Below are 27,592 nucleotides of genomic sequence, written 5' to 3'. Positions count from 1 at the left end.
TGGTTATGGTGGGGTAGGTGGGTGGGAGTAAGTGGGTGAGCTGGGTAGATGGGTGCATGGGTAGGGGGTGAGGTGGTTAGGGGTGAGTTAGGTGGGTAAGGTGGCAGGTTGCTGAGGTGGGAGGAGGTAAGGTGGGTAGGGTGAATGCAGTGATAAGTTGGTGCAGTGTGTGAGTTGGGAAACGTGTAAGGCGGCAGGTGGGTGAAGAGGCAGGTGGGTGAGGTGGTAAGCAGGTCTGGGTATAGATAGGTGGTCTGGAGGTAGTCGGGTATGGATGGTGGTCAGGTCACAGGGCTGGGGGGGGATAGTTGGCTCTGGTCGGAGGGTAGTTGGGCTGGGGGTTAGTCGGTGGTCAGAGGGTAGTCGGGTCATGTCAGGGGGTAGTCAGGTAGTTGGGGGTAGTCGAATTAGGCCGGACGTAGTCTGGTTAGGGGATAGTCGGATTGGGCTGGGCATAGTTGGGTGGTCAGGGGGTAGTTGGATAGGTCGGAGATAGCCGGGAGTTCATCGGGTCAGGAGTGTAGCCAGTAGGTCGGGATGTGGGGCTGATTCGGGTTTCAGTTGTGGAGTTACCCAGATGTTAGACTAGGTTTTAATCTACCTAACGTTTCTTGTATAACTATCCAACTAAATACGTTGGAACTGTTCAAAGTCTCCGACTCTAACTCAGCATCAGAGACATTCGCCAAGGATCCTGAGGAGCAGGAGAATTGCCCATCAGAAGTTGAAACTTCCCGAGCAATTCCAACATTGGTCAGCACATCAGGATTTCCCAGGGTCCTGAGGCGTATCTCAGTCACATATATCCAGACTCCAAAAATCCAGAAACTGGATGATTTGGGTTCAAATTTTTAACTTCGTTTGCATCCCATCCAACCCGAATGCACTCATTTTTCGGGGGTTTAAGTTCCCTCCAGGGTTTCTGACAAATTTAGCCTGAGATCCTATTAATATTCAAACCAAATTATTCCTAATTGTTCATGCATGCTCCAGTAACCTGGATTCAGAGCTCATGTTTAACTCAACACCTGAAGCTCTGCAAGGAAGGAATAGAGGTCTAAGCAAAGTCACAGATATTGAGAGAGATCCAAGAGCAGCAGAAACAGTGTCAGTTACTGTTGCTCTTGGCATTCCTTGAGGAATGTTTGGTTTGACACAGATGTTGAGGGGCAGCTGGAAGTGCTCTCGTGTTTCTAGTTAAACATAAGGCGCCTGGCTTAAGCACTTGTTGTTGTAGCTGTGTTGTTCCAGTCATGATCATGCAAATGTAAATATTTTATATGGTTTTCCTATCTGTGAGGGAACCACAAACAATGCAGGTTGGATCAGTTGTAGTGTATTGCACCATTATAGTAAGGGCTACATTATTAATGGGGTTCACCATACCATATTATCATTTGAAGTATTGTTGAATGCCTATCACTGTTAACCTGATTACCGGTCACTAATTCTCACTGCATAGTCCAAATTGTTCCTGAATTAGCCAAGTAAAAATCTCTGGTATTTTCTTCCTATTTAACTTTCCACACATAAAAACACTTTCTTAAGTCCTGCATTTTTAAATCTGCCAATGAAAATAATGGCAGCTTGAGCCCCTCATCAGATTAGTATTGTTGAATATTGATTTTGTACATCTCCGAAGTATATTTCTTTTCCTTGTCTTTGAAAATATCAGGATGTGGAATCATGCATCTGAATAATGAAACAAATTAAAATTTTCTTCAAAACCCATTATACTGTTATTAAATCAGCATAACTTGAAGAAAATAATATATTCAATTATATATTTTAATTTTTAATACCAGTGCATGGCTGTGCATTCACCTGCTAGCATCCCAATACATCCCAATTTCTGCCAATACTTGCAGCTATTGCCAGTTATTTGTTTATATTGAGCTATTGTACTGGCTGTAAAAGCATTATTGTTTCTCCTGCCCTTCTTGCATCTTAAACATAGCTACGCTTGAAACCGGCTCTGTTGTGATTTATGTGTGACAGTCGAAAGATAACAATCTGGGAAAGGTCACTGATAGGCTGCTGTTTATTTGTGGAAATTGGAACTCCAACTGGAAAAAATTGGTTAGCACATTCAAATCTAATGACCCAGTTAGGCTAATTAGTCCGTGTTAAATGCAGCATTTGACTTAAGATAAGAAACAATGATCGATTGGCAAAGGGCACTGTAACCCACAAAGTACGCATTTAAAATAATTCTTGTGTTGACTTTCATCATTATAATGCTCATAAAATTGTTACGTTTACACGGCCAGTTGTGTACTGAGGTAAATCAGGAATGGATGCAATTCCAAAGCAAACTAGGTAATGTTTGTACCGTGTCCGGCCCATCTCCCACGCATCCTCCCTCATGCCTTCTCTTCCCTCCCAGAAACGTGATAGGGTCCCCCTTGTCCTCACTTATCACCCCACCAGCCTCCACAGTCAAAGGATCATCCTCCGCCATTTCCGCCAATTCCAGCATGATGCCACCACCAAACACATCTTCCCTTCACCCCCCCCGTCGGCATTCCGTAGGGGCACCCTGGTCCACTCCTCCATCACCCCCTACTCCTCAACCCCTACCTATGGCACCACCCCATGCCCATGCAAAAGATGTAACACCTGCCCCTTCACTTCCTCTCTCCTCACCGTCCAAGGGCCCAAACACTCCTTTCAAATGAAGCAGCATTTCACTTGCATTTCCCCCAACTTAGTCTACTGCATTCGTTGCTCCCAATGTGGTCTCCTCTACATTGGAGAGACCAAACGTAAACTGGGCGACCGCTTTGCAGATCACCTGCGGTCTGTCCGCAAGAATGACCCAAACCTCCCTGTCGCTTGCCATTTTAACACTCCACCCTGCTCTCTTGCCCACATGTCTGTCCTTGGCTTGCTGCATTGTTCCAGTGAAGCCCAACGCAAACTGGAGGAACAACACCTCATCTTCCGACTAGGCACTTTACAGCCTTCCGGACTGAATATTGAATTCAACAACATTAGGTCCTGAACTCCCTCTTCCATCCCCACCCCCTTTCTGTTTCTTCCCCCTTCCTTTTGTTTTTTCCAATAAATTATATAGATTTTTCTTTTCCCACCTATTTCCATTATTTTTAAATATCTTAAAATCTTTTATGCTCCCCCCACCCCCACTAGAGCTATACCTTGAGTGCCCTACCATCCATTCTTAATTAGCGCATTCGTTTAGATATATATCACCAACTTCAACACCTATGTGTTCTTTTGTTCTGTTGTCTGTGACATCTTTTGATGATCTGCTTCTATCACTGCTTGTTTGTCCCTACAACCACACTACCCCCCTCCACTTCTCTCTCCACCCCCCCCCCCCACCCCACACACACACACACCTTAAACCAGCTTATATTTCACCCCTTCCTTGGATTCACCTAGTTCTGTTGAAGGGTCATGAGGACTCGAAAAGTCAACTCTTTTCTTCTCCGCCAATGCTGCCAGACCTGCTGAGTTTTTCCAGGTAATTCTGTTTTTGTTTTGGATTTCCAGCATCTGCAGTTTTTTATTTTTATCTCTAGGTAATATTTGTCCCTTCTGCCAATGTGTGAAAGCTTAGCCCCCTTATTCTGACTTAGAATCTTCTTTAGATACTAGTGTAAATCAGTGCCTGATCTGCCATTGGAGCGAGCCTTTGATTTTCCGCCCACTTATCTCTTGGCAACAAAATACCACATTTGCACCATTGCCTCGAGCAATGCTAATACTGAGAATCTAATACCATATTTATATTGCACTTTCTACTTGATGTAGTTCCACAATATGTTCCAACTCGGTTTTCTCCAAATTGATCTCACTTAACCATGGGGAAACTCAAACGTCAGCAGTAATAGGAAAATAACTGTACATATGCAGTTTTTGATAAGCACTGAAGGTAATTTTGACTTTGTCAAGTACCTTAAGATGTTTTGCTGCATCAAAATCACTCTATATATGCAAGCTATTATTGTGTGTGCAATATAAAATGGGTGATAAAGAATCTGCAGCCTGTTTTACATCTCTCCCATTGTTTTTAATTCCAATGAAGTGACAGATGTAAAACAGGCTATCACCTGTTTTACAAGATTGCACCAAGTCAAATTTGACCCCACTGTGTCTTCAGCCTGAAGGAGTTCATAGTAACTGGCTGCTGCAGGGGCTGTCATTTATGTTTGCCATCAGCGGCATGGGGAGAAACCACCTTAATCTCTCCAATTGTTTTTAATTCCAATGAAGTGAGAGATGTAAAAATGGCAAGACAAGTAATGTCTTAAATTCTAAAGTTTCTGTACAGCCTACAGGACTGCAATCTGGTCAGGAAGAAAATGAGATACAGCTTCTAAAGCTTGCATTGGTTTTGAAGGAATGCTGGAGAGCAAGATGATTGTGGGAATGAGAGAGAGAACTAAAGTCGTGAGCCACAGAGTTCAGAATTATGCTTGTCGAGATGTTCAGCAAAATTGTCACCTAAATTGAATTTTGTCCAGCAGTGTAAAAGAGAACATAGCGAGCAGAGAATACAAAAAGTAAACTGCATTATGTGCATGTAAATTGCTGTTTCCAGTTGGAAAAGTGTTTGTGTCTGCAGCTAGTGGTGGGTGAAGAGGCAAATAGACAACAGAATGTAGAAAAGTGAAAAGAAAAATCAAAAGATGTCGATTTTTTTCGTTTTGAGTAGACTTCAGGCAGGTAGAGGATAATCTCTTCCAATATAAATATTTTAATAAGACTTCTGCCTAGTTTAGACCATTTAAAATTTGCTTGGACAATGTGATGGCAATAAAATTTTATTTACGTTTTTGTCTAATAACCATTCCATTCCCACTGAAGGTGGGGTAATAGTGAGATGAAGATCACCCCTCACTAACGTGATTTGCTTCCATCTAATTCACTCCACATAGTTCATTTGATCTGAATTACCATTGAAGAAATATATTTAAGAAGTGTTGAAATTTGTAGCATTGTGTAAGTATTTGCAATCATGGCTAGAAAGAAAAGCTCTCTTTCTCTTATAAAATGTTGTTTCTTTTTTGCTTTGTAACATTACCAACACCGGTAACTATAACATAAGTGACTATATTTTTTGTGTAAAGCTTGAATTAAAATACTTCTTTAGTTTTTTTTTCATTTTTAGGGATAATCATTAAAATTATAAACTCCTGAAAATCAGCAGTAGCCAAAATCATGGCGGAAAGGCTTACAGCAGGAAGTGTTTTCTCGTCTTATCTGTAATTGTGGCGCAATCCCGGTTTACTTTCACCAAGCACAAGTGCTAACATTGAAAAGACCTCTCAGTTTTACTGATGGACCTCAGTTTCCTGTATACAAGAGAAGGTTATACAGTAGGGATAAATATTTGGATAAATTCATATTTTGTGGTCAGATTTTGTCTGGGCATGAGGGGAGTGTTCTGTAATCGAAAACTGAAGTCTGAGATTTAATACAACTGTGTAAGTGAAAATGGTAGTGGCTGTTATCAGTGTTTGTTAGAATAAGGGAATTTGGTCTTCAAAGTTATAAACTTAGGAACCCCTATTACTGGGGCATTAATACTCTGTACCAAAGAGTGGGAGGATGCAGTTCCTATGGGAAATGAAAGCGCGGCACCTTGCTGTAGTGGAGAGGGAAAATCAGGCTGGGTGGTCAAGCTTCATGGATACTTTGTGCCTCTTAACAACCAACCAAGAAAGGAAATGTCGAGGAAAGGCCTGGGAACACACCACATGCCTTCTCTCTCAGCAGAGAAAGGCCTTGGAGTTCAGGGAACTAATGAATATGGATAACTTCAAAAATTGCACAAATATAAAGTAATTAAAACACCAGCTGTTTCACCTCCATTGCAATGCTGCAATTTTGACCTGTGTATCACAGAGATGCATCATGGCTAGTTACAGGAAAATAACTCAACTGAGGGCATTGAAAGCTGTTGAATCTTCCAATATACTTCAATAAATTAACTTCCATACCTCACCAATTTACACTGCAGTTCATTTTTTTGCCATGTGGTTCTGTGGTACAGAAGTAAAGTAAATATTGAATTTTGCAATAAAACATTTTGGTGGCAGTCATGACCCTAAATAGCCCCAAGAACATGAGCATTACTTCTGGTTACAAAATAAACAACTGTAAATAATGTGCTGGATCTCAGATTACACATGTGGTACAACTGCTGAAAAAACACACTTGACAGGAGTGGATGAGTCCTATTGTCATTCAAGCCTGAGATTCAGATTTACAACCTCCCTGTGGAATCAATTCTGGACTTTCCAAGGCTGCTCAGTAAAGAGCTGTATACTGAGATGAGTACATCTCAGAGTGGGGAGGTTCTTTGTATATCATATGCAATCTGCTTTTATGTTGGTATCGTAGAATTTGGACATGCTGAAGCCCACTCAAGGAAGATATGTAACAGTCAAAGCCAAAAATGAGCAACCTAAATTCCTAGTTGTAACCATTAATGCGAAAGCACTTGTATTTTAATAGAGTTGCAACACATAGAAGAAAGAAGGGCAGGGAAAGGTCAGCCAAACTTTGGAAGGTAGTTTTATGCTATTTTACTACTCAGCCAACTACTGGAGCAAAAAGCAAGAAGAAGATAACTGAGATTCCTCTGGGGATGCCTTATCTTTCCTTTCACAGAATGTGTTTATGTGGTCCAAATCTGATCTCAGTTTGTTTACTTCATCAGAAGATTGTTACGTTGGCTTTTCTTTTTTCATGTTGCCTTGTCTGATTGTTCAGCGTTGGTGATTAGATTCAAGGATTAGATCCAGGACTTTAGTAGGAATATGATGTTGTACAGTATTGGTGAGAGTATTAATTATTCCTTAATCATTTAGGGCAGCTGCATAATGAAGCAAGTTCACTTGCAGTGTTCAAATAGATTCTGATGGGTAACATTTCTAAAGTGTTTCTTTCTGGGGGGTTGCTGTTTAATGGAAAGGTGAGAAGAAAGAAAGTATTCAATTACAATCTGACTTTTGAAGAAAAGCTGGATTTTTCTGCTGGTTGTAGGCTTTGGTATACCAGCATTAATTTCCTAGACTTACAGTGTGTACTATGTATACGACAAGTCATGTATTATTTAATGTGGTGCAACCACTTGCCCTCTCACAATGTTGTAGTCTTTGCTTTTATAATAAATCTGGGTGATGGAGAATTTAAGACCATAGTGTTCCAGTATTTTAAGTACACACCAGTTAAGTATATGATTTGGTTCCTGTGCTTGTTATAGTCAGTTTGGCGTATGTTCGATTCTGTTAGGTGTACAAGTTTAGCCAAGTTCTTGAGTTCAGGCACATTTCATAATAACTCTAAACATGGCATTAATGATTCCGCAGTTTGGTAGTGCACACAGTATAATGGCCATATTAGAAATTACGTACCTTTGGCTTGCATTAAAAATCAGAAGTGTTCTTCTTCAATGTAACTACCATTCTGATATTACAAAGGAAAGTAACGTTTTCTGTTCCAATTAGGCACCGAGAAAATGGTACAAGTAACAGCCTATTCATGTTAGAATTCATGCAACTGATTTGATGAGGGATGACGTAACATCACATCCCATGACAAAACCCAAGGATTTCTACACCTATAACGAGTACCACAATTTACTGCGAGTATCACAAGTTTACATAAAATGACTTGGAAGCAGTGCCCATGGCAGTTTAAGAGTGAAATTAAGTAGTTATAAACCATTTGCTGCAACAAATCACTTGCCCTAATTACAATTAATTTGTTGTCGTGCTGGTGGTCTAATATTGGTGGTGTAATGTCATTTGGTGATTTAATCATTAAAGCCTAGACATTTATTCTGAGTGATGTTGGCATCTTTGATGCATCCAAATCAAATTCCTCTTTCCATTAAAATAGTGGACAAAGGAATTTGATGCAGACTCTGATATCTAGATAATTTCCCGATTTATATCTCAGAACATTACACAGCACACTAGCATAGGCAAAGGTTCCAAGAGGCTCTGTGCGCATGTATTCAGACAAAAATTAACATCAAGCCAAAGAAGTGGTGTTAGGATGGCTGACTGAAAGCTTAGGTCAAAGAGACAGGTTTCAAGGAGGGTCTAATAAAAAGAGAGAAAGAGGTTTAGGGATGGAATTCCAGAGTTTTGGAAGTCAAAATCTGTTGCTGGGCTCCTAGTACAGTTTGGTGCAGATCAGATGGCATGTTATAGCATTTTTTCTTTAGTTACAAATGTACATGGTGGATTTGAACTTACAGAAGCACTATGTAATACATGAGCTAATTACAAACAAGTATATGTTTTTTCATGGGCAACAATAGATGATTTTACAAAGTATTTTCATCACTAAAGGGTCAATCAAAAAAGGTCCTATATAATGTCATCATAGCCAGCCACTTGGAGGTAGAATTACAAAATATTTCTTGCCCTATAATTGTTTTAATGAAAAACATTCTGAACTTTTCATACAAAATTATATGTTGCAGTGGTTCAGTTATTAAGTAGAGTTAAAGTATAGACACATTCACTGGAGATAGATCTTCCGAGGAAAGAAAGAGATTTAAAAACAAAAATTAAATGTTGCCAGTCACTAGTTGTTTACATACAATTCAAGAGTTACTGCATTTCAAAGCATTAATTATTTGTGAAGGTGTTTCTGAGAGACTTGATAAAGTACTATATAAATGGATGCTTTTCATTTTTTTCAATTTAAAAGAACACATTGAAAATATGCAGAAGGACAGTCAGCATCTGAAACAAAACAAAAGACAATTTAGGTGTAACCCTGTATCAGAACCCAGATGTTATTTTACTTGTTTTATTCCACCAGTGTAATCTCATTTGATTTAAAGTGGACTACAGTCTATACTTCAGTTTCTTAGTATAGTGTGTTCATTATATTTTCTGGCCTTTTGTTTCCAGGACCCAATTCCCAGTTGGCGTACAACATTGCCTCTGGAGATTCACAGCAACATTTTGATATAGATAATAATGGCATTCTGAGTGTTAAGCAACAGTTGGATCGGGAAAGCCAATCATTCTACAACCTGCTGATACGGGCTCACGATTTATCTCTTCTCCCAGCGAGTAGGCTTACAAGCACAGCTCAAGTCTCTGTTATTCTGCTGGATGTCAATGACTGCCCACCGAGGTTTATTTCATCCAAGATAGCCTACATGCAGGAAAACTCTCCAATGAACACAGTCGCCTATAAAGCCCAAGCTACTGATCCTGACAGTGGACCAAACAGCTATGTTGAGTACACACTACTAAGCCACTCAGGAAACAAGTTCAGCATTGGGACAATAGATGGGGAGTTACGACTAACTGGTGAACTTGACAGGGAAGAGGTCTCAAATTATACGTTGACTGTGATTGCTACAGACAAGGGTGAACCTCCACTCTCATCAACAATGGATGTTACTGTGATCGTGCTTGATGTGAATGATAACACTCCCGTTTTTCAACAAGTTCTCTATGAAGTTGAGATTAGTGAAAATACACTTAGTGGCGTTGATCTCATCCAAGTTGCTGCAACTGATTTAGATGAAGGAGCTAATGGTCAGATCCGCTATCACATCGCCCATGGCAATCTGAACAATGATTTTCGAATTGACTCTGTTACTGGTATAGTATCAGTAGCCAAGCAACTTGATCGTGAAACGAGATCATCGTATTCTCTGATTGTCCAAGCAACTGATCGTGGAAGCAGCCCACAGACTGCAACTGCAGAAATAAGCATTAATCTCACAGACATGAATGACTTTCTACCAATCTTTGAACTATCGCCCTACACTGTGCACGTGCAGGAAAATGCACAGAATCTACCAATGTCCATCTTGCAGGTTGGTAGTATAAAGCGTTTATTTTAATCTGCAATAATAATTCTTCTACTTAACTGTAAGATCAGTATTATAATTAAATCTGGTGGATATGTTGCACCCATGTGTTAATCAGTCCCTATTTTTATGTTTTTCCTAATACTAAAAATGCAGTAAATCATATTGGTATACAAGGCATATGTTTTTATTAAAATAACTTTAAAAGTGCATGGAATGTGGCACACATACCAGAATTTTACAGTAAGTGTTAAAACTAGCTTGATTACTATAAAATTTAGTCAGGGAGTAAACTGTTTTCATGCCACAAAAATAAGAAATGTTTGCAAGATGTCTTCTACAAACATAAGAAAGAATGGAATGAGAAAAGGCTTTTTGCTTCATTAAGCCATTTTTATAAGCTCATCAGCAGTCCCAACAACCTAACAATACCTGGGATGAGTAGACTTGTTCACAGAATGGAGCAGAAATGTGCCTTGAAAAATTAACAGAGACCGTAAAATTGCAATGGAACACACTACAGTTTACATTAAGATGATTAAGCTGGAAGTTTCAGGTTGCAACAGGAAAACAATATATAAGTGGTTGCAATGTCTCTTCCATATTGTTTAAATGAATTTCCAACCCCATACAGTGACCTCCCATAAAAATGCATGTCACTCATTAAATGGGTAATGGTCCTGCATTATCTTTCTTCACCTCTATTTTTGTCCAAAACAACTTGGTGTCTGCAAAGTCTTATGGGCAGCAAATGTCACAATGCCGTATTAGTTAAAAAATGGACTGTGCAGAGACAATTAATATATCTGTGTAAAATAGTAACCATATCTATTCCTTTGTTGGGTAAATAACTTTAAGTTTAATGATAGGCTGACAGAAATCACAGAGATGTTACAGCACAGAAGGAGGCTATTTGCATGTCTTATCTGCACTGGCTCTCCATAGGAGCAGTTTACCTATTGCCACTCCCCTGCATTCACCCCATAATGCTGCACATTCTTCCTTTTCAGATAACAGTCCAATTCCTTCTTGAATGCCTCAATTGAACTTGCCTCTACCACACTCTCAGGCAGTGCATTCCAGATCCCAGCCACTCACTGTGTGCAAAGAGTTGCTCTTCAAGTCACCATTGCTGCTTTTGCCAGTTACCTTAAATCTGTGCCCTCTTGTTCTCAATCCTTTCACCAATGGGAATGGCTTCTCCCTATCTACTCTGCACAGACCCCTCACGATTTTCAATACCTCTATCAAATTTCCTCTCAACCTTATCTTCTTGAATGAGAACAATCCCAACTTCTCCAATCTGTGTGTGTAACTGAGGTTCCTGATCCCTGGAATCATCCTTGTGAATCTTTTCTGTGCCCCAGTGGCATTTCATTTTGGAGAAAAATAATGAACAGGATTCCCGTTCCTGGAAAGCTTCCTGGGAAGCTATGTAAGTTGTAGGTAAGGACAACATGAATCTTGGCTGTGGGGTTCACTTTGAGGATGCATATCCTGCCAACAATCACCAAATGTGCTCAGACATTTAGAGCAAAATTTTTAGCTTGGGAGCGGGCGCATGCCCGACCCGCCCAAGCATAAAATAATCTACGTCGACAGCTGGAGAGCGTGATATTTTATTCGGCGGGCATGCACCAGAGTCAGCAGCATGCCCACTGACAATTAAAAGGCCTGTTAAAGCCAATAAATGATCAATTGAATTGAATTTTTTGCTCCCCGTACAACCTTATGGTTGGCGGACAGACGAAAAGGCCAAGCGGCCTTTGCACTTTTTAGGAAACCTCATCCACAGGCAGGATGAGATTTCCTAAAGCAAATAAAAATACAATAAAAATTTTAAAACCTAATTAATAACATGTCCCCTGCTCATGTGAGGGGACATGTTTCCTGACATTTTTATTTTCTTTATTTTTTTTTAATATTAACTCTTCATCTCCCTGGGGCAGCTCTGTGCCTCAGGGAGATTATGCACTCGCACTCATGCACGAAGTTCACATTTGCCCCGCTTGCACTACCCTCCCCTTCCCCACCCCCACCACCCCCCTCCTTATGCTGTGTTGTTCCTGAACAGACACAGGCTCCAGGCATCACCTGAGTCTGAAGGAAGCTGCATGTGATTGAAGTTCACACTTCCATTTCAAGTATTATTCATTTTAATACTCCCTCAGTTTATTTGATTTTGATACCAACGCTGCTCACAACCCTCCAGTAGTGAATTAGCCACATAACTTTCACTTCCAATAGCAATGGAATAAGGCCAGCTGCTAACAACAGTTTTCTGCCCGCAAACAAAGTGAAAATTACCCCTATCCTGTATTTCTTCTAGTTAAACTTGGGACAAATTATCTTTCGTAATTAATTCGCATCATAAGGGAGAATTTTCCCCATGTCGGGCAGGCTGCCCAGGAGCGGGCGCAGGCAGGCATGGAGCCGATCTCTGCCTGCGATTGGCTGTGCGCCGCCATTTTACGTGTGCGGGCCAATTAAGGCCTGCCCAGCATGACGCAAGACCGGCAGTGCTCAGCATCACCTGTGTGGGCAGGGGGAAGAGGGAGAGTTGGAGCCTGTGCACATTCACGTATGCGTGCGAAAGAGCGCAGAAATCTCCCTGAGGCACAGAGCTGCCTCAGGGAGATTAAGTACATATTAAGAATTTTTAATAAAGAAATTTAAAAATGATTTACTCATGCCCCCTCATGTGACAGTGTCACCTGAGCTGGGACATGTTTATGAATTGAGCAAAAAATATTTAATTAATAAAAACTTCAGGGAACCTCGTCCTGCCCGTGAATGAAGTTTCCTGAAAAATGCGAAGGCCGCTTGGGATCTTTGCCTGCCCGCCAACATTAAGGTTAGACGGGCAGCATTGATAATGACTTCAGCTGGTTTTTAGCAGGCCTTCGACAGTTCCGCGGGCGTGCAGCCGCCTCCAGTGTGTGCCCACCGAACGAAAGATCTGAATGACGCACGTTTACGTTGGGATGCATGCCCGATGTCAGCGTGCGTCATTTTACGCGTCAGCGTGCCAGGCCTGTCCCCGCACGCCGATGTGAAAATTCTGGCCATAATGTTATAGATTATGATGGTAGATGATGACTTCCCCATTTTTTAAAATGAGAATAAAAATAACTTCTATAGGCTCTGTTCATAATTGAGGAGTCATAAACCCTAGATGCTGTGATGCTCTTCTCTAATTGCCTAAAGGGGAAGCAGTAGATGTAGTGTACCTGAATTCCCAAGAGATGTTTGATAAGGTGCCACATAAAGGTTAGTACGCAAAATAATGGCTCACAGAATGGGGTGATAAATTAGCATGGATAGAGGATTGGTTAATGGACAGGAAGCAGAGAGTGGCCACAAGCAGGTCATTCATTTTCAATTTAGCAAGCTGTGACTAGTGGACCGCTGGAAGGATCAGTGCTGGGGCCTTAAGTATTTACAATCTATATTACTGACTTAGATGAAGAAATAGACAATAATGTATCTAAGTTTTCTGATAATACAAAGCTGGATGAAAAGGTAAGTTGTGGGGAGGACACAGAGAAGCTGCAAAGAGATATAAAGAAGTTATGTGAGTGGGCAACAAGTTGGCAGATGGAGTATAATGTGAGGAAGTGTGAAGTTATTCACTTTATTTGTTAGAAAAGGAGAAGAATTTTTAAAAGATGAAAAACTTGTAAAGGTTGATGTTCAAAGAGGCTTGGATAAGCTTGTACATTGAACGCAGAAAGTCAGCATGCAGGTTCAGCAAGCAATTAGGAAGGAAAATGGCATATTGTCCTTTATTGCGAGGAGATTGAGTGCAAGAATAAAGAAGCCTCGCTGCAATTGTACAGCATTTCGGTGAGACCACATCTGGAATACTGTGTGATGCACCCCGGAAGTACTGTGCGCTCCCTGTACGGGCGGGGTGGGGGTTGCCTGAGTCGGGAGTGCGTTCTTTCGTGCATGCACGTGAAAGCGCGCAGAAATCACCCTGAGGCACCTCTCAGGGAGATGGGTTTTAAGTTCAAAAAGTTTAATAAAGTGGCGTGAAAATTTTTATGACGTGCCCCCTCATGTGAAACTGTCACACGTGCTGGGACACGTGCATTCATTTCAATAAAGATTTTTGTCAAAATTTAAAATCATTCATGGAACTTCATCTTGCCCGTGGATGAGGTTCCATGAAAAATGCGAAGGCCGCCTGGGCTTTTCGCCTGTCTGCCAACCTTAAGCTTGGACAGGCAGCTCCGTTAATTACTTTAATTGAGAGTTAAATGACCTTTAGAGGCCTTTGACAGTTTGGCGGGCACACACCCCGCCGAACTGTAAGTCTGAATAACGCGCCGTGATGTCAAGACACACAGCTGATGCCACCACACGTCATTTTACGCCTCGGCGAGCGGGCCCCACTCTCGCCCCCACTTGCCGAGCCAAAGATTCAGCCCAAGGGAAATGGGGAACTGGCAGAAAAGTGGAGTTGAAACCCAAGATCAGCCATGATTGTATGAATGGCACAGCAGGCTTGAGGGGCTATATGGTCTACTCCTGCTCCTATTTCTTGTGCTTTGACTATACGGTCTGGATTTTAGCCTGGAGGCATTATGGGTGCGGGTGTGGGTGTGATGGTGCTATTGTATGGCCAGGGAACCCATAGGATGGCTTTCTCCTGTCCTGCAGAGTTTAGCTGATTGCTGGGGATCCTGATGTTGGTTGGAAGGAGTTCCAATTGTGGGGAAAGGGGTGGGGGGAAGCAGTCAGATTGCGGTGGGGGTATTACTGTGTAACTTGTTGGGCCTGGAGGAAGTGTTGCTTTTCCCCAGCCCGCAAGCAGTGCTGTAAAGGCACATGCCTCATGGATTTAGCCGCTCTTGCCACCTTTAAGCCGCTATATTTCCTGAAGCCTGGGAAACCTAGTTGCCTGTGGTTAACACAGGATAACTGCTAAAATGAAGGCATGGGGTGTCAATTCTAACATTTAACTTACCAATCCATTTCCCTTGAATGAAGTAGTCCTCTGTCCCTCATTCCACCTTTTCGTTAAAACCGGAAATGGGAAGAATCAAGGTGGGTTTGACTCCTGGTTCAGATTTTTTGCATTTTGACCACTGACACAACCTCAACGTAATTGTTTTTGAGGGTTAAGGTTCAGCCCTATCTTTTTATTAAGCAGAGTGACCATAGCTGACAGAGTGGTTTATGTGTGGTCTCATCAATGCTTCTCAGAATATTATTGTGACTTCATTGGACTTACATATCCTGTGGATTTATGCTATAGGTTGTAGCTCGTGATGATGACCAAGGGCTAAATGGCCAGCTGACTTACACAATTGTTGGTGGGAATGAAGAAGGAGCTTTTACTCTGACACCTAATGGGCAGCTAAGCCTGGTCATGAACCTGGATCGTGAAACAACAGCACAGTTTGTCCTGACAGTCATTGCTACAGATGCAGGTAAAAGCAACAGTCTCATCTGTATTTCAAAGTAGTTTACTCACACACTCTATTTTGTTAAGTAAGAACATTTTGAATGTATTGGTTGTGAGGTCAAGCATCACCCCTAATGTAAATGCTGATTGAATAATCAGGCACAGATATCAGCAAATCCAATTTACGAAACTGAATTTTCCAGACATTAATTTTAAAGACTGGGAAAATTTGGATTCATGATTCCAATGCACTGATTCCTTGTGCTTGAATCTCCTGATCAATGCTCTCAACAGCAAAACATCCACCAGAAGCACAATCTTGTAAAATCTACTCTATAAATTAGTGAAAACTTCAAAGTTGCCATAGTTCTGGAACATTTTTATACAAAAATCCAACTGGGAACACATTTTTGTTGTTATTAATATATTTCATGGGATTAGGGAGTCGCTGGCAAGGCCAACATTTGGTGCCCATCCCTAATTGCCCTTGAACTGAGTGGCTTGCTAGGCCATTTCCATGGGCAATTAAGAGTCAACCACATTGCTGAGTCTGAAGTCACATGTAGGCCAGACCAGGTAAGGACAGCGGATTTCCTTCCCTAAAGGACATTAGTGAACCAGATGGGTTTTTACGACAATGAATCATAGTCTATCCAAAATGGTGGCACAGTGGTAATGTCTTAAATGTAAACACGTGACTGAGAATCACTGAGGGGCAATTTTACAAGTTTGTACTGCAGTGGGGAGCTTCACCCGCCAGTATCACAAATTGAGAATTCAGGCAGGCACAGCTCACAATTTTCTGACTATTCATTTTAATAGATGGGAAAATGTGGACATGTCACATCCAGGTTTATGAATTCTGCAGCTGGTGGGCATAGCTCCCTAATGGCAGTATGAGTACCCTACAACTACAGAGTCGATGAGAAACAAAACTGCTTGGCGTAAATGCATCTTCATATGTTCAGTGAGAATACTAATAAATGCAATATGGAGACTTTACATTGAAAAAGTGAAATGTATACTTGTTTTATATATTCTTATGTCATTGTAACATTCCATTATTACCCAATAAGTACCCCAGAAGATGTGCTGGGTGGTCTGGGGAAGTCACCATGCAAGGACTGCACAGGAATTACACGGGAGGTTTAAACTCCCAATGGGCCATTACCCTCCACTGGTAACCATCCGATACTCCAATTTAAATTGAAGATTTCGGATGGTTCTGACTCTCTTAGCAGAATAGTTACCCAGGAAAAGTTAGAAGGATTAAAACCACTTCTGACTCCTGGATTGCTATAGTACTGACCACCCCCATTCCCTCGATTCCTCACTGCACCCCTGGACTGGCAAGAGCGGCCAGTCAAGCTGAGGCCACAGCTCCACTGAACGACAGTGCCACTGAGGAGGCTGCTACTGGCATGATACGCAGTAAGGCCTCATAATGTTGCTGGATCACAGACTACAGATGAATTATGGCAGTGAGGGGGTGGGTGGATAGGAGTCACAGGGTGGGAATCATAGGTGGGGGGGCAGGGGGTTGGCAGCAAGGGCAGGAGTGGCACTTAATGAACCTCCTCACAATTTTAGATGTAGAATTCCTCATTCAGGCACTGGGGTCTCTCAACACAGGGTTGCTGGTCAAGCTCCCAGCATGGTGAGCGCCCTGCTCGGCATTGGGTTAATACAAGTGGCGGTGGAATGAGGTCCTTGAGTGAGCATTAAGCTCTCATTTAAGGGCCTCAATTGGCGATGGGGCGGAAAGTCCATACACGGGCCTTCCAGCAACAGACTTAATCGGGGTGGATGTGGGAAGGGGCGGGGTCCCTACGAGCCACCTGTTCACTTGATTAAATACACCCCACCACCAACTCGCCATGGGGGAAGGCATTAAGTTCATCCCAGAGTTTCAGGTTAATTACCTTTCATCAGAACTGGGAAAAGTTATAAACGTAATAGGCTTTGAACAAAGGTGGGGTAGGAAAAAAGGACAAAATGAAGGTCTGTGGTAGGGTGGAAGACAGAAGAGATTAAATGACAAAAGAGTCTAGCCTGAATTTTCACTCCTGACTCGGGAGAGATTGCCCAAGACAGTCGGTTCATGCTCTTTTGGGGTAGGTGGGGGTGGGGTGGAAGGTGGGGAGTGGGTGATGACCAGAGTCAGGCCCACAGCCCCTGGGAAGAGTTCAGAAACAGCTACAGGGGCTGCCAGGTGTGGAAGCGAGCTGTGAGAAAGGCTTGCCTCAGTGTTCTGGGACTTTGTTGCATCTATTAAAAAAACAATTAAACAAAAAAGAGGCTTCACCCATCATTCCTCACCTCCTTCTCAGTCCCCACACGCTCTCCAAGCCCAATCCATGTTAACCTATGCCACCTCATGCCTCCATCCATCCCCAATGGCTCCTCAATCCTCCCAAGTCAACCAATGCCCTTGACACTACCCACGGCCTTTATTGTCCTTATACAAAACTATGCCCCTCTACACAACCCCATGGCTCTTTATAGCCCCTATGCCAACTTAGTGCCAACCCATACCCCCCAACCACCATCCTTTGCCCTTACACCTTCCATGTCAACTAACCCCAGTATCTAGCATGGGCAGATTTCTGGACCTGTTCGAGATTAAATAAAATTAAGTTCTAAGTGTCTATTGCAGACTTTATTTTATTAAAAAATCACTCCCATTCATAAAAAAAACTTTTGCAACATTTATTTACATTCCGTCAACTGCATAATCCCTTATTAAAACAAACATTTAATTCAAAAGCTTAATCCCTTATAAAACAAACATTTGTATTCATAGCCCCACATCGCCGATTTAATAACCACTTGAGGCTGTTAGTTAAACTATGAATTGACAGGCATCTAACTGTGATAATGATAGGTTGTAAAATCAGTCAAATCAGTCATGCAGCACAAATCCTATAATGATGACTCTCAAGCTTATGTCAGCAGACAGAGTGAAATAATACTCCATGCCTCAGGGAGATTTCTGCGCTATGCGCACAAAAGAGTGCAGACCGCAACTTAGCCTCCTCCTACCGCCTGCACAGGGAGCGCTCAATGCTTCTGAGTGTTCGTCACACTGGGCGGGCCTTAATTGGCCTGCCCACGTAAAATGACTGTGTGCCCACTCATGCCTGCTCCTGCTCAGCCTCCCTGATGGGGAGAAAATTCTCCCCTAGGTGTGTGTGTGTTGAGAAAGGTAAAATTGTTTCAGTTTCATTTAGGTTGTTTTTCAGCCTTAGAGTCTGGATAAACTCCTGACTAAAGTCAGGTCTTTTAGGTTTGTTCATATATATGCATTGTTAATGAGGTATTTCAACTTCTGAAGTTAAAGAATATGGGTTAAAAGGGGTTAAAATTTTAGCGATTGTGGGGAGAAAAACACAAATCAGAAAAAAACTTTACTGTTGCCTAACAACGGTGGTCAAGTGACACAGATGCAGGGAAAAGACAGAGGAGAGGGTTCAGTGGGTGTCAGAGAGAGATGAAAGGAATTTTATGCTCTCTGATAAGAAAGACTACAAGGCAACTGGGGACAGAAGTTGACCGAATAGTCAGTTTTAGAGTTCAGTACAGTGATCTGTTTAGCAGAGGTGCTACTGAGTTTAGGGAACTCATTTGTTTGCTCTGCAGTTGAAGAAACAGTGAGTTTGGAGTGTGGTTTGGGTATCTCAGGGAGAGATACGATTTGGGTTGAAAAGGATCAAGTGAATGCTCAGGAATTCACCAGAAGGAAACCGTTTGCCACTGTGCCAGTCCCAAGCAAGAAGCCTTTGTGGAAAACTATTGGAAACTCCTCACTGGTTTATGTGTCTGTAAAGATATTGCTGGGGTAAAGGAATAGTGAAAATTTGAGTTGTCTCCTGTGAATTTGATCAGTAGCTTTCCTCCACAATTTCTAGAAAAAGTTAGAATCAAGCCTGGTTTCACTCTTGTTACAACCGCAGCTAATGTGAATAATGCTGAGTAAGCCAGACCTCAGACTGAAGTCCATCTCGTCTAATTGTAATCTTTTTTTTGTACTGTAGAAACGAGGAAGGAACGTTACTGAGTACAAAAGCACAGGACTCTAGTGATAACTTTTAAAATTTGAAGAATTAAAAATGTTTATTAAAAGTTAGAAAAAAAGCATAAATACACAAAATAAAAGATACGCAGTTAGAAAAATCTTACCAAAGGTACACAATAAAACTAACTTTTTAGCAACAGCCCTTATTGATTATGAACCATAACATCCCAGAAATATTACCCAAATTGAGAAAATACTCTCGATTTAAACAGAGCATGACTTCCCGGAACAACTCCACACTGATATGGTTTTTCCAAAGGGAGATTTGAAACAAATGTTTCTCACAACAAATATTCTCCTGGCTCAAAACTTGAGTTCCTTTTCTTCAGTTAAAAGGTCTTCACAGCTTTTCCAGCACACTCCACACACACAGGAATTGGCCTTCAGTGGGACGTAGCCCACAGCAACTCATTACAGCTGAAGCGCTCTTGTCATAAATGCCCTTTTCACCCCTTTCATCTTAGTTCTCCATTGTCTTCAAATATCTCTTCGAAAACTCAGTTTCCCAAATATTAAAACCTTTCATTTTCCTAGTTCACCACTATTTTTGGGTCGACAAGATTTTAAAACTCTACTCCTATTTACTCACAAATCTCCTGTAACATGCAAATGCTCTTTGGAACCTTTGAAACTCCTCTGAAATGCAGTAACACTACATCAATTTCAACACTTAACCCCAAATGTAAATTTCAAATCTACTCTGTTTACTTGTAAGTTAAAACCTACCTTTAAGCCTCATTACAAAATGCAAGACGATAACACTTCTACTGTTTTATCCCTTACTTTCTACGGACAATCTGGCTCCAACAACCTTGTCTTAGACTAACCCTGGATACACACAGACACAGCTTACCGTTACCTACACAGAATATATACATAAACACAGAAGTATAAAAATATACACATGTCATTACACTCTGGGATCTGGCTTGTCCAGTATTAACAGCAGCTAGGATTGTAACAATGTGGGGGCTCTCGTGGGATCAAAAACCCTTGAATTTAAGTGGGATCCGTGAATTCTTAAAGAACCGAGTATATGGATGTACTGGGCATAGGAACGGGATTTGCTATGATGTATTTTACACTTGTTGGAACTCAAAAATGGCTTTGACTATTGCTGAGGCTTTTCTGAGAGTAGAAAATGTAACAGTGGTTTATTTGAAATCCCTGACTACAGCTGCACTAAGAGAGTTGGCAGATAATTGAATGTAGAAATAAAAGCACGATGTCGTAAGAATGATATGATTAAAGAAATGATCTGGCATTTAAAATTGAAAGGAGATAAACCTGATGCATATCACAGTGAGAGTTGCAAATGAAGCAGCTTGAGATAGAAAGAGGTAGAGAAATGCAGACACTTAAACTTGAAAAAGAAGTGGACATGAAAAAGTTTGATTAAGAAAAAGTAATGGAAATGCAAAAGCTCAAATTTCAAAGAGAGAAAGAAATCAGTATGAGCTAGCTAGAGAAAGAAAGAAAGGAGAAATAGTAGTTCAGAGGATGAGTCTGATTCCACTGAGGATTTTGATTTAACTAAAAGTCTTTGTTTAGTGCTTAAGTTTACAAAGGATGAAGTTGAAAGATATTTCACCTCGTTTGAAAAGATAGCTGTGAAGTTGAAGTGACCAAAAGATGCTTGGACCTTAACGTTACAAAGTGCCCTTTCAGGTAGAGCTATGAATATGTATACTAGTTTGCCAGAAGAGCAACCTGCAGATAAAAAGGCAATAATTAATGCTTATAAGCTTGTCCCTGAAGCTTATCAATTAAAGTTTAGAACCATAAGGAGAAAACATAATCAGACATTTGTTGACTTTGCAAGGAAAAAAGAAATGCTGTGGGACCGGTGGTTTCAATCATTGAAGTTAGAGAGAATTTTTGAGAATGTGAGGGAAATTATGATTATGACAGAATTTTAAAATAGCATTCCAGTAACCATGGGCAGAATTTGTAGCTCGGCGGGCAGGCACGAGTGTTAAATAAAGCGCATTGACGTCGGCTGAGCGTGCCAACGTCAACGTGCACTCTCACGATATTTCGATAGGCAGGCGCGCATTGGAGACGGAGGTGCGCCCGCCATTAATTAAATGGCCAGTTAAGGCCTTTGAGACAGCAACTGTCTCCGACTTTACGTAGCCTGTGCGATTTTTAGGCCATCGCACGGGCAAAACGGGCGGGCCACAAATTGCAAAACCTCATCTAGGGACAGGATAAGAGTGGTCATTGACATTGTCAATGCGATTAGTAAGGAGTTTACGATATCACTTGCTGCTGCTTGCTTCTGTGAACAGGACAGCTTCATCTTGTTTCAGAGTTGCATTCAAAGAATTTCGAGGCTTCAGTTCAGGATTCAGTGTTGCTTTCCAGGGCCCTGTAACATTCATGCTGCATGGACCTTTCCAAATATCAGACAGCCTTCCCTTACCTTGGTAATGGGGATTGTAGTCTTCACTGGAGGTGTCTCCTCTGAGGAGGAAGAGAGGGCCAGATGGGGGAGGAGGCCAGGTGTCCCCATGAAGCTTCCAGGGGGACAACCTTTGAAAGGAGAGGTGCAGGCACAAGGGGCACAGGGCCAACTGGAAGTCCAAGGCGTTAGGGGCCACAGAAGACGCCACTATCCTGCTGCCAGGACTTACAGGCAGCTACCTCAATATGTCCGAGGTGCAATGCCGAAGGAGGCTCCACCTCTCCAGGGAGGCTCTGACCTCCATTTATCAGATGATTGGGCCTGAGATCAGCTCCGACTGTTGTGGGTGGACACCCCATGCCAGTGGCACTGAAAGTCACAGTGGCCCTTAACTTCTATGCCTCCGGCTCTTTCCAGGATTCAGTGAGTGATCTGTATGGAGTCTCCTAATCAGCTGTCCACAGTTGCGTAAAGCTAGTGACAGAAGCTCTGTTCAGGTGGGTAATGACATTTTTTCATTTCCGTATGGATGAGGCCAGCCAGGCTGAGCAAATCCAAGACTTTGCAGCAATTGCTGAGTTCCCCCTTGTCCAGGGTGCAATTGACTGCACACATGTGGCCATCAAGGTGCCAGCAGGTGAGCCCGGTGCCTTCGTCAACAGGAAGGGCTTCCACTCCATGAACATGCAGATAGTGTGAGATCACAGGATGCAGATTTTACAAGTCTGTGCAAGGTCCCCAGGCAGCTCCAATGATGCTGAGGCACTCCCAGGTGCCAAGGCTCTTCAGTGCTCCAGCCCGACTGGATGGTTGGCTGCTGGGTGACAAGGGTTATCCCTTCTAAAGGTGGCTCATGACACCTCCCCGCCACCCAAGAACAGAGGCCGAGCAGCGGTACGACAGGAGCCACACCTCCACATGGGCGGTGGTAGAGAGAACCATCGGTCTTCTCAAGATGCACTTCCGATGCCTGGACCATTCAGGGGTCGCACTGCAATACCCCCCAGAGCGGGTGTCACTGATAGTGGTTGCATGCTGCGCTCTCCACAATCTGGCACTGGCAAGGAGGGGACCCACTGGAGGAAGAGGATGCTGACGCAGCTGCACAGGCCACAGATGATGAGTCCAGTAGTGAGTCTGAGGACGAGCACGGTGAGGAGAATGCTGAGGGCATGGACACTGACATGGGTAACCTCCAGGGAGGCAGGGACACCCAGGACGCTTTGATCCAACATTCCTTCAGCTAGCCTACCAAAGAAGAACCATCACCACATTCCAGTGCTGCAGGCTCCATACTCGATCCCTGACAGCACCATTTCCTTGATGAACAACATTCACTATGTGCCTTTGCAATTAAGTTTCAAGAGACATAAGTCCATCATAACATCACGGACTACCTTGCACCCACAGAACAAATGAAGCATAACAAAGGCCAATTGCACAAAATAACACCTCATTTACTTGTGAATGTCAAACATTGCTGAAATTAACAATAACCGGTGTTTTTAATCTCACCATGAAAAAGATTAAAGAAAAATGGGGGGACAAAATATCACCCGTGATAGGGCTGTGTTGTGCTTCAGGTGCTTTAAGTTTTTGTTTGCGGGTACTATGTCTAGGTGCTCCCCCCTCACTAGCACTGGCATTGGAGACAGCCTGCTCACTCTGCTGTCTTGTTGGTCTTGATAACCTTGGCGGGTGTCCTTAGGCCAGTGGAGCCTGTGCTGGCTCTGTCTGGGAGGGAGCGGACAGTGCCATGGCTGGCATCCCACCAGTTGCCGTAGCCTCATCAGATGCCATGGTCACTGGCAGAGGGGCAGAGGAGCTACCGCTATCATCTGGAGCACCCTGAGAGGAGCCCAACAGGCAGCATGTGCACCAACATGAGGTCACTCTGCTTCCTGTTCACCTAGCTGGGATACTGGCTGCCCCATCCATCTCCCACTGACCAGCTAGGGTCATTGCCGGTGTGAGGGCTTGCAGGTCCGAGTGCATCCCGAGGAACCCTGATTGAGTCCCTGGAGGAGCTGCCCCATAAGAGTCGCCATTCTCTCCATGGAGGAGGCATTGTGCTCGGCTATGAGGGTCAGCGCAGTGCTTATGCTCCACAGGGACTTCTCCACAAAGGACACCATGGCACGCATAACCTCATGTATGTCCACCAGATCCTCCCGCACACCCTACTGGACATCCAGCATCTGCTGCTTAATGGATGACTCCAGAGGCACATCATCAGCCATTAACTGAGCATTGCCCTGGTCCCCAGCAGTCCTCTGACTGCCAGCACCCTGGGCACTCTCTGCTTCCGGCCGCACTTCAAGCAAGTGTGAAGTGCTCTCATCAATGTGCACTGAGATTCTAGACGGTGATGTTAAGCCCACTGAGGTGGTGGTATCTGTGCTGGTGCCTGCTTGACAGAGGGAGTGTGACCCATGTGCGTGGTGAGCATGGTGCCCCTCCAGGGTCAGGGGTGGGCCTTCAGGGTCCTCATTGCGAGCGCCTGCTGGTGAACCTAAAAGGGACAAGAAGGACATGTCATTAGTTTAAGTCATAACACTGTCACTCTGCATGCCTGGCACCCTGATGAGACAGGTATGCACCTGGTGCCCTCGTCTTCTGATTATCAATGGGAGTTCCAGGTTCGATGCTCACATCAATATAGAGACTACACTGGAATGGTTGCAATCACTGGCATTCTGACCTCAGTGCACTACACTCTTACCTCCCCCTGGCTCCCCAACCTCACTGCGGCCACTTGACCGAGGTGCACGGTGCCTCTCCAGCTCCAGGGCCTCCTGCTCGTACCAGGAGAGGATGAGGGATCCCCGCTAGTCAGCGACCTCTCAACATTGTTCTGGGATGTCTTCTTCTGAAAGGAGAGAGGAACATTGATTAGCCCACCCTATACCTGCATTGCCATTGCAGCCTGGCCACCCCCACCTGAGGAACACCTTCCAGGGCTCAGCAATTCGTGACCTTGGAGCCACAAGGCACTCAGTCCAAGCAGCCAGGCTCACCCCCTTGGCCAGATCCTGCCTCACTGACATTTTCCACTCGTGCTCTAACACATCTGATGTCCATGGGGGGAATGGGCATTTCTTAACTGTTCTGCAAAGTGACCCATGACAACACAATACTCACACTTCCCAATCGCATGAGATCATTGAAGCCCTTCCGGCACTGCACCCATGTGCGCATCACCACATCATGGCTACTGATCCTGGATGCCACCTCATCCCAGGTCTTTTTGGTGAGGTTGCCAGGGAGGGGCCTCCTCCTCCCGTCTCTAGGGACAAGGGTTTCTCTCCTCGCTACTACCTCCTCCAGGAGGGCAGCGAGACACTCATCCGAGAAACACGGGGCTGACTGCCCCACCCACCTGCCCTCTTGCTGTGTCCACCCGCAAGGGATTCCATTATGCAGACTTCAGCATCCTCCCGTGGCAGCATTCCAGGGGCAGCCGAGGCCACTTTTCAATTGGCCACCGGGTTGCCATTGGATCCGGCAGACATCATGCCCCCAACCCGCCCCTTCTCGCTCATTCATAAGCCGCGTTTCGTACCAGGCAGGCCTTAATTGGCCCACCAGCATAAAACCGCGGTGCGCTGCCGATTTGCAGGCGGTGGTCAGCTTCCCGATCCCGATCCCCCCCCAACCCTCGCCAATCCCACACTCCAAGGGCAAAATCCTGCCCCATGAAGACTTATTTAGATAACCGTCAAGTATCGAAGATCCAAGAAGCGGCAGTTTTGGCTAATACCTATGTTATCTCACACAGCGAGTTCCATGTGGGGAAATGGTCATATGGGATTCAACAGGGAAATTGGAAGAATAGAAAATCTGGTGTTGGAAAAGGCACTAGAACTAGGGAACAGATGGAAGGATGCCAAAATATTAATGTGGATAGATTAGAACCTAAAGGTGTTGTAAAAAAATGTATGTTCCCATTGCAATAAAACTAGACTAAAGTTAATTGCTGGAAATTAATTGGGAGACCTATTGCAGTAATAGGGATGCCTAAAGAATCTTTAGAAAACATTATTTTAGGGAAGGCGAAAGTGACAAAACAGTAGCCAGAGTGCAAATGCGAAATGAAGGCTTAGAATCTACCAAAGAGGTAGAGATAATTCCTCAGACTAGTCAAGTAAATTCAGAAAAATGAATTGTGAAAGGGTTTAAAGATTTTGTCTGTAGAGGAGGGGGTATTCTCTTATTCTCCTAATCAAAGAGATAAACCAATAAAGATATTAAGAGACACTGGAATAAGTCAGTCACTGATGCTGACTGATGAAACAACGTCTTCCAGAGGGGTTAATGAAGGAAAAAAACTATTAATTGGAGGTATCCGCAGATATTATAAACCGATTCCATTATATAGAGCTGGATTAAAGAGTGATTTAGTAAATGGAGGGGTCGTAGTTGGAGTAGTGCATAAAATGCCTATAGCAGGAACTCATTCCATTTTGGGGAATGACCTGGCTGGCTCAAAAATATGAGCTTCACCGAGGGTTTTGGAACAACCAGTGGAAGTGAAAGAAACCGAGATGCTACAAGGGAACATCCTGGATTGTTTCCTGACTGTGTATTGATTAAATAGCCCATAAAATTAGACAGGAAAAGGAAGAGTCTATGAAAAATGGAGATGAAGAAGAAATTCAGTTATCTGACACTACTTTCGAAAACCCACCTTCTTTAGTAGAAATGCTGATCCTGAGTTGAGAGAACTGTATCAAGCAGCCTACTTAGAGATTGAATCAGAACCAATACTTGTGTGTTATTATTTAAAAGACAAAGTGCTAACAAGGTAATGGAGACCACCTCAAGTACCAAGGCCTGAATTGTTCGGTTGTCAGGCGTGCGCGTTCGGCGGGCCCTGGAGCAGCCGGGAAACAAACCCCCGACCGTGATCGGCCCCTGACCGCGATTTCATGCTTGGCCAGTCAGTGTGAAACGCGTGCTGAAGAGCTCAGCGCTACTGGGGTGGGGGCAGGCAACAACGTCGCCAGGGGCGCAGGAGAGCACTGCGAGAGGGCTCCCTGAAAGCAGACAGCTGCCTCAGGGAGCAGCAGACCTGCAAACAATAAAATAAAACCCTAAAAAGCTGCAAAAAAAATGTCCATGAATCACAATCAAGCACCTGAAAGCATACCTCATAAAAATGCTGTCCCTAGATATATCTTTTTATTTTATTTCCTAACGGAGATTTCATCCCACCCATGGTTGAGGTTTCATCAAAAATGTAAAGGCCGCCTGGCCGATGCGCCTGTCTGCCAACCTTACCGGTTGGACGTGCCATGAAAATTCGCAGACAATTCCCCTTTGAGGTTAATTGCTTGCTTAATCGCTGGAGGGTGCACTTCCGACTTCTGCGTGTGCCCGCCAAGCGAAATATTACGTGAATGCGCTATGATTTCGGGACACTCGTCCGGCATCATCTCACATGATTTTACGCCCGATCGGGTTGGGTGCGCATCCACCTGTGGGATGTAAAATTCTGCCCCAGCAGTTGAGTAGGCAATAATTCACCAGGTGGTAGCTCCATCTGAGTAGTGTAACAAAATTTTGCCAGTGGCTGACAAAATCTCAGTGGCAGGTCACTTAGGAAAATGCAGACCAAAATAATGGACCATTTTTATTGGCCAGGATTGCATAAAGACATGATTGAGTTCTGCCAGACATGTCATACATATCAGGCAGTGGGAAAAAACTCCAATCATCAATTAAGCCGGCACCTTTAATTCCAATACCAGGATTTTGAGGAACTGTTTAGCAGGGTATCAATGGACTGTGTAGGAATCCTACCTAAAACAGAAGTGGGAATCAATATCTTTTAACAATTATGGATGTTTCAACAAGATTTCCTAAGGCAGTGCCTTT

General features: G+C 43.4%; 1 protein-coding gene across 1 annotated transcript in view; it reads left to right on the top strand.

The window, feature by feature from the left end:
- The window catches only part of LOC121292460 (protocadherin Fat 4), a 410,751-nt gene that overhangs the window by 224,940 nt on the left and 158,219 nt on the right, over nt 1-27,592 (top strand). The window contains exons 6-7 of the mRNA XM_041214468.1: nt 8,904-9,826; nt 15,084-15,258. Of these exons, the coding sequence (XP_041070402.1) occupies nt 8,904-9,826; nt 15,084-15,258 (1,098 nt within the window). The remainder of the gene's footprint in view (nt 1-8,903; nt 9,827-15,083; nt 15,259-27,592) is intronic.

This window comes from Carcharodon carcharias, chromosome 1, assembly GCF_017639515.1.
Source record: "Carcharodon carcharias isolate sCarCar2 chromosome 1, sCarCar2.pri, whole genome shotgun sequence".
Classification (NCBI taxonomy): domain Eukaryota; kingdom Metazoa; phylum Chordata; class Chondrichthyes; order Lamniformes; family Lamnidae; genus Carcharodon; species Carcharodon carcharias.
The sequence above is the reverse complement of the archived record's forward strand: the minus strand, read 5'-3'. Positions and strand labels throughout refer to the sequence as shown.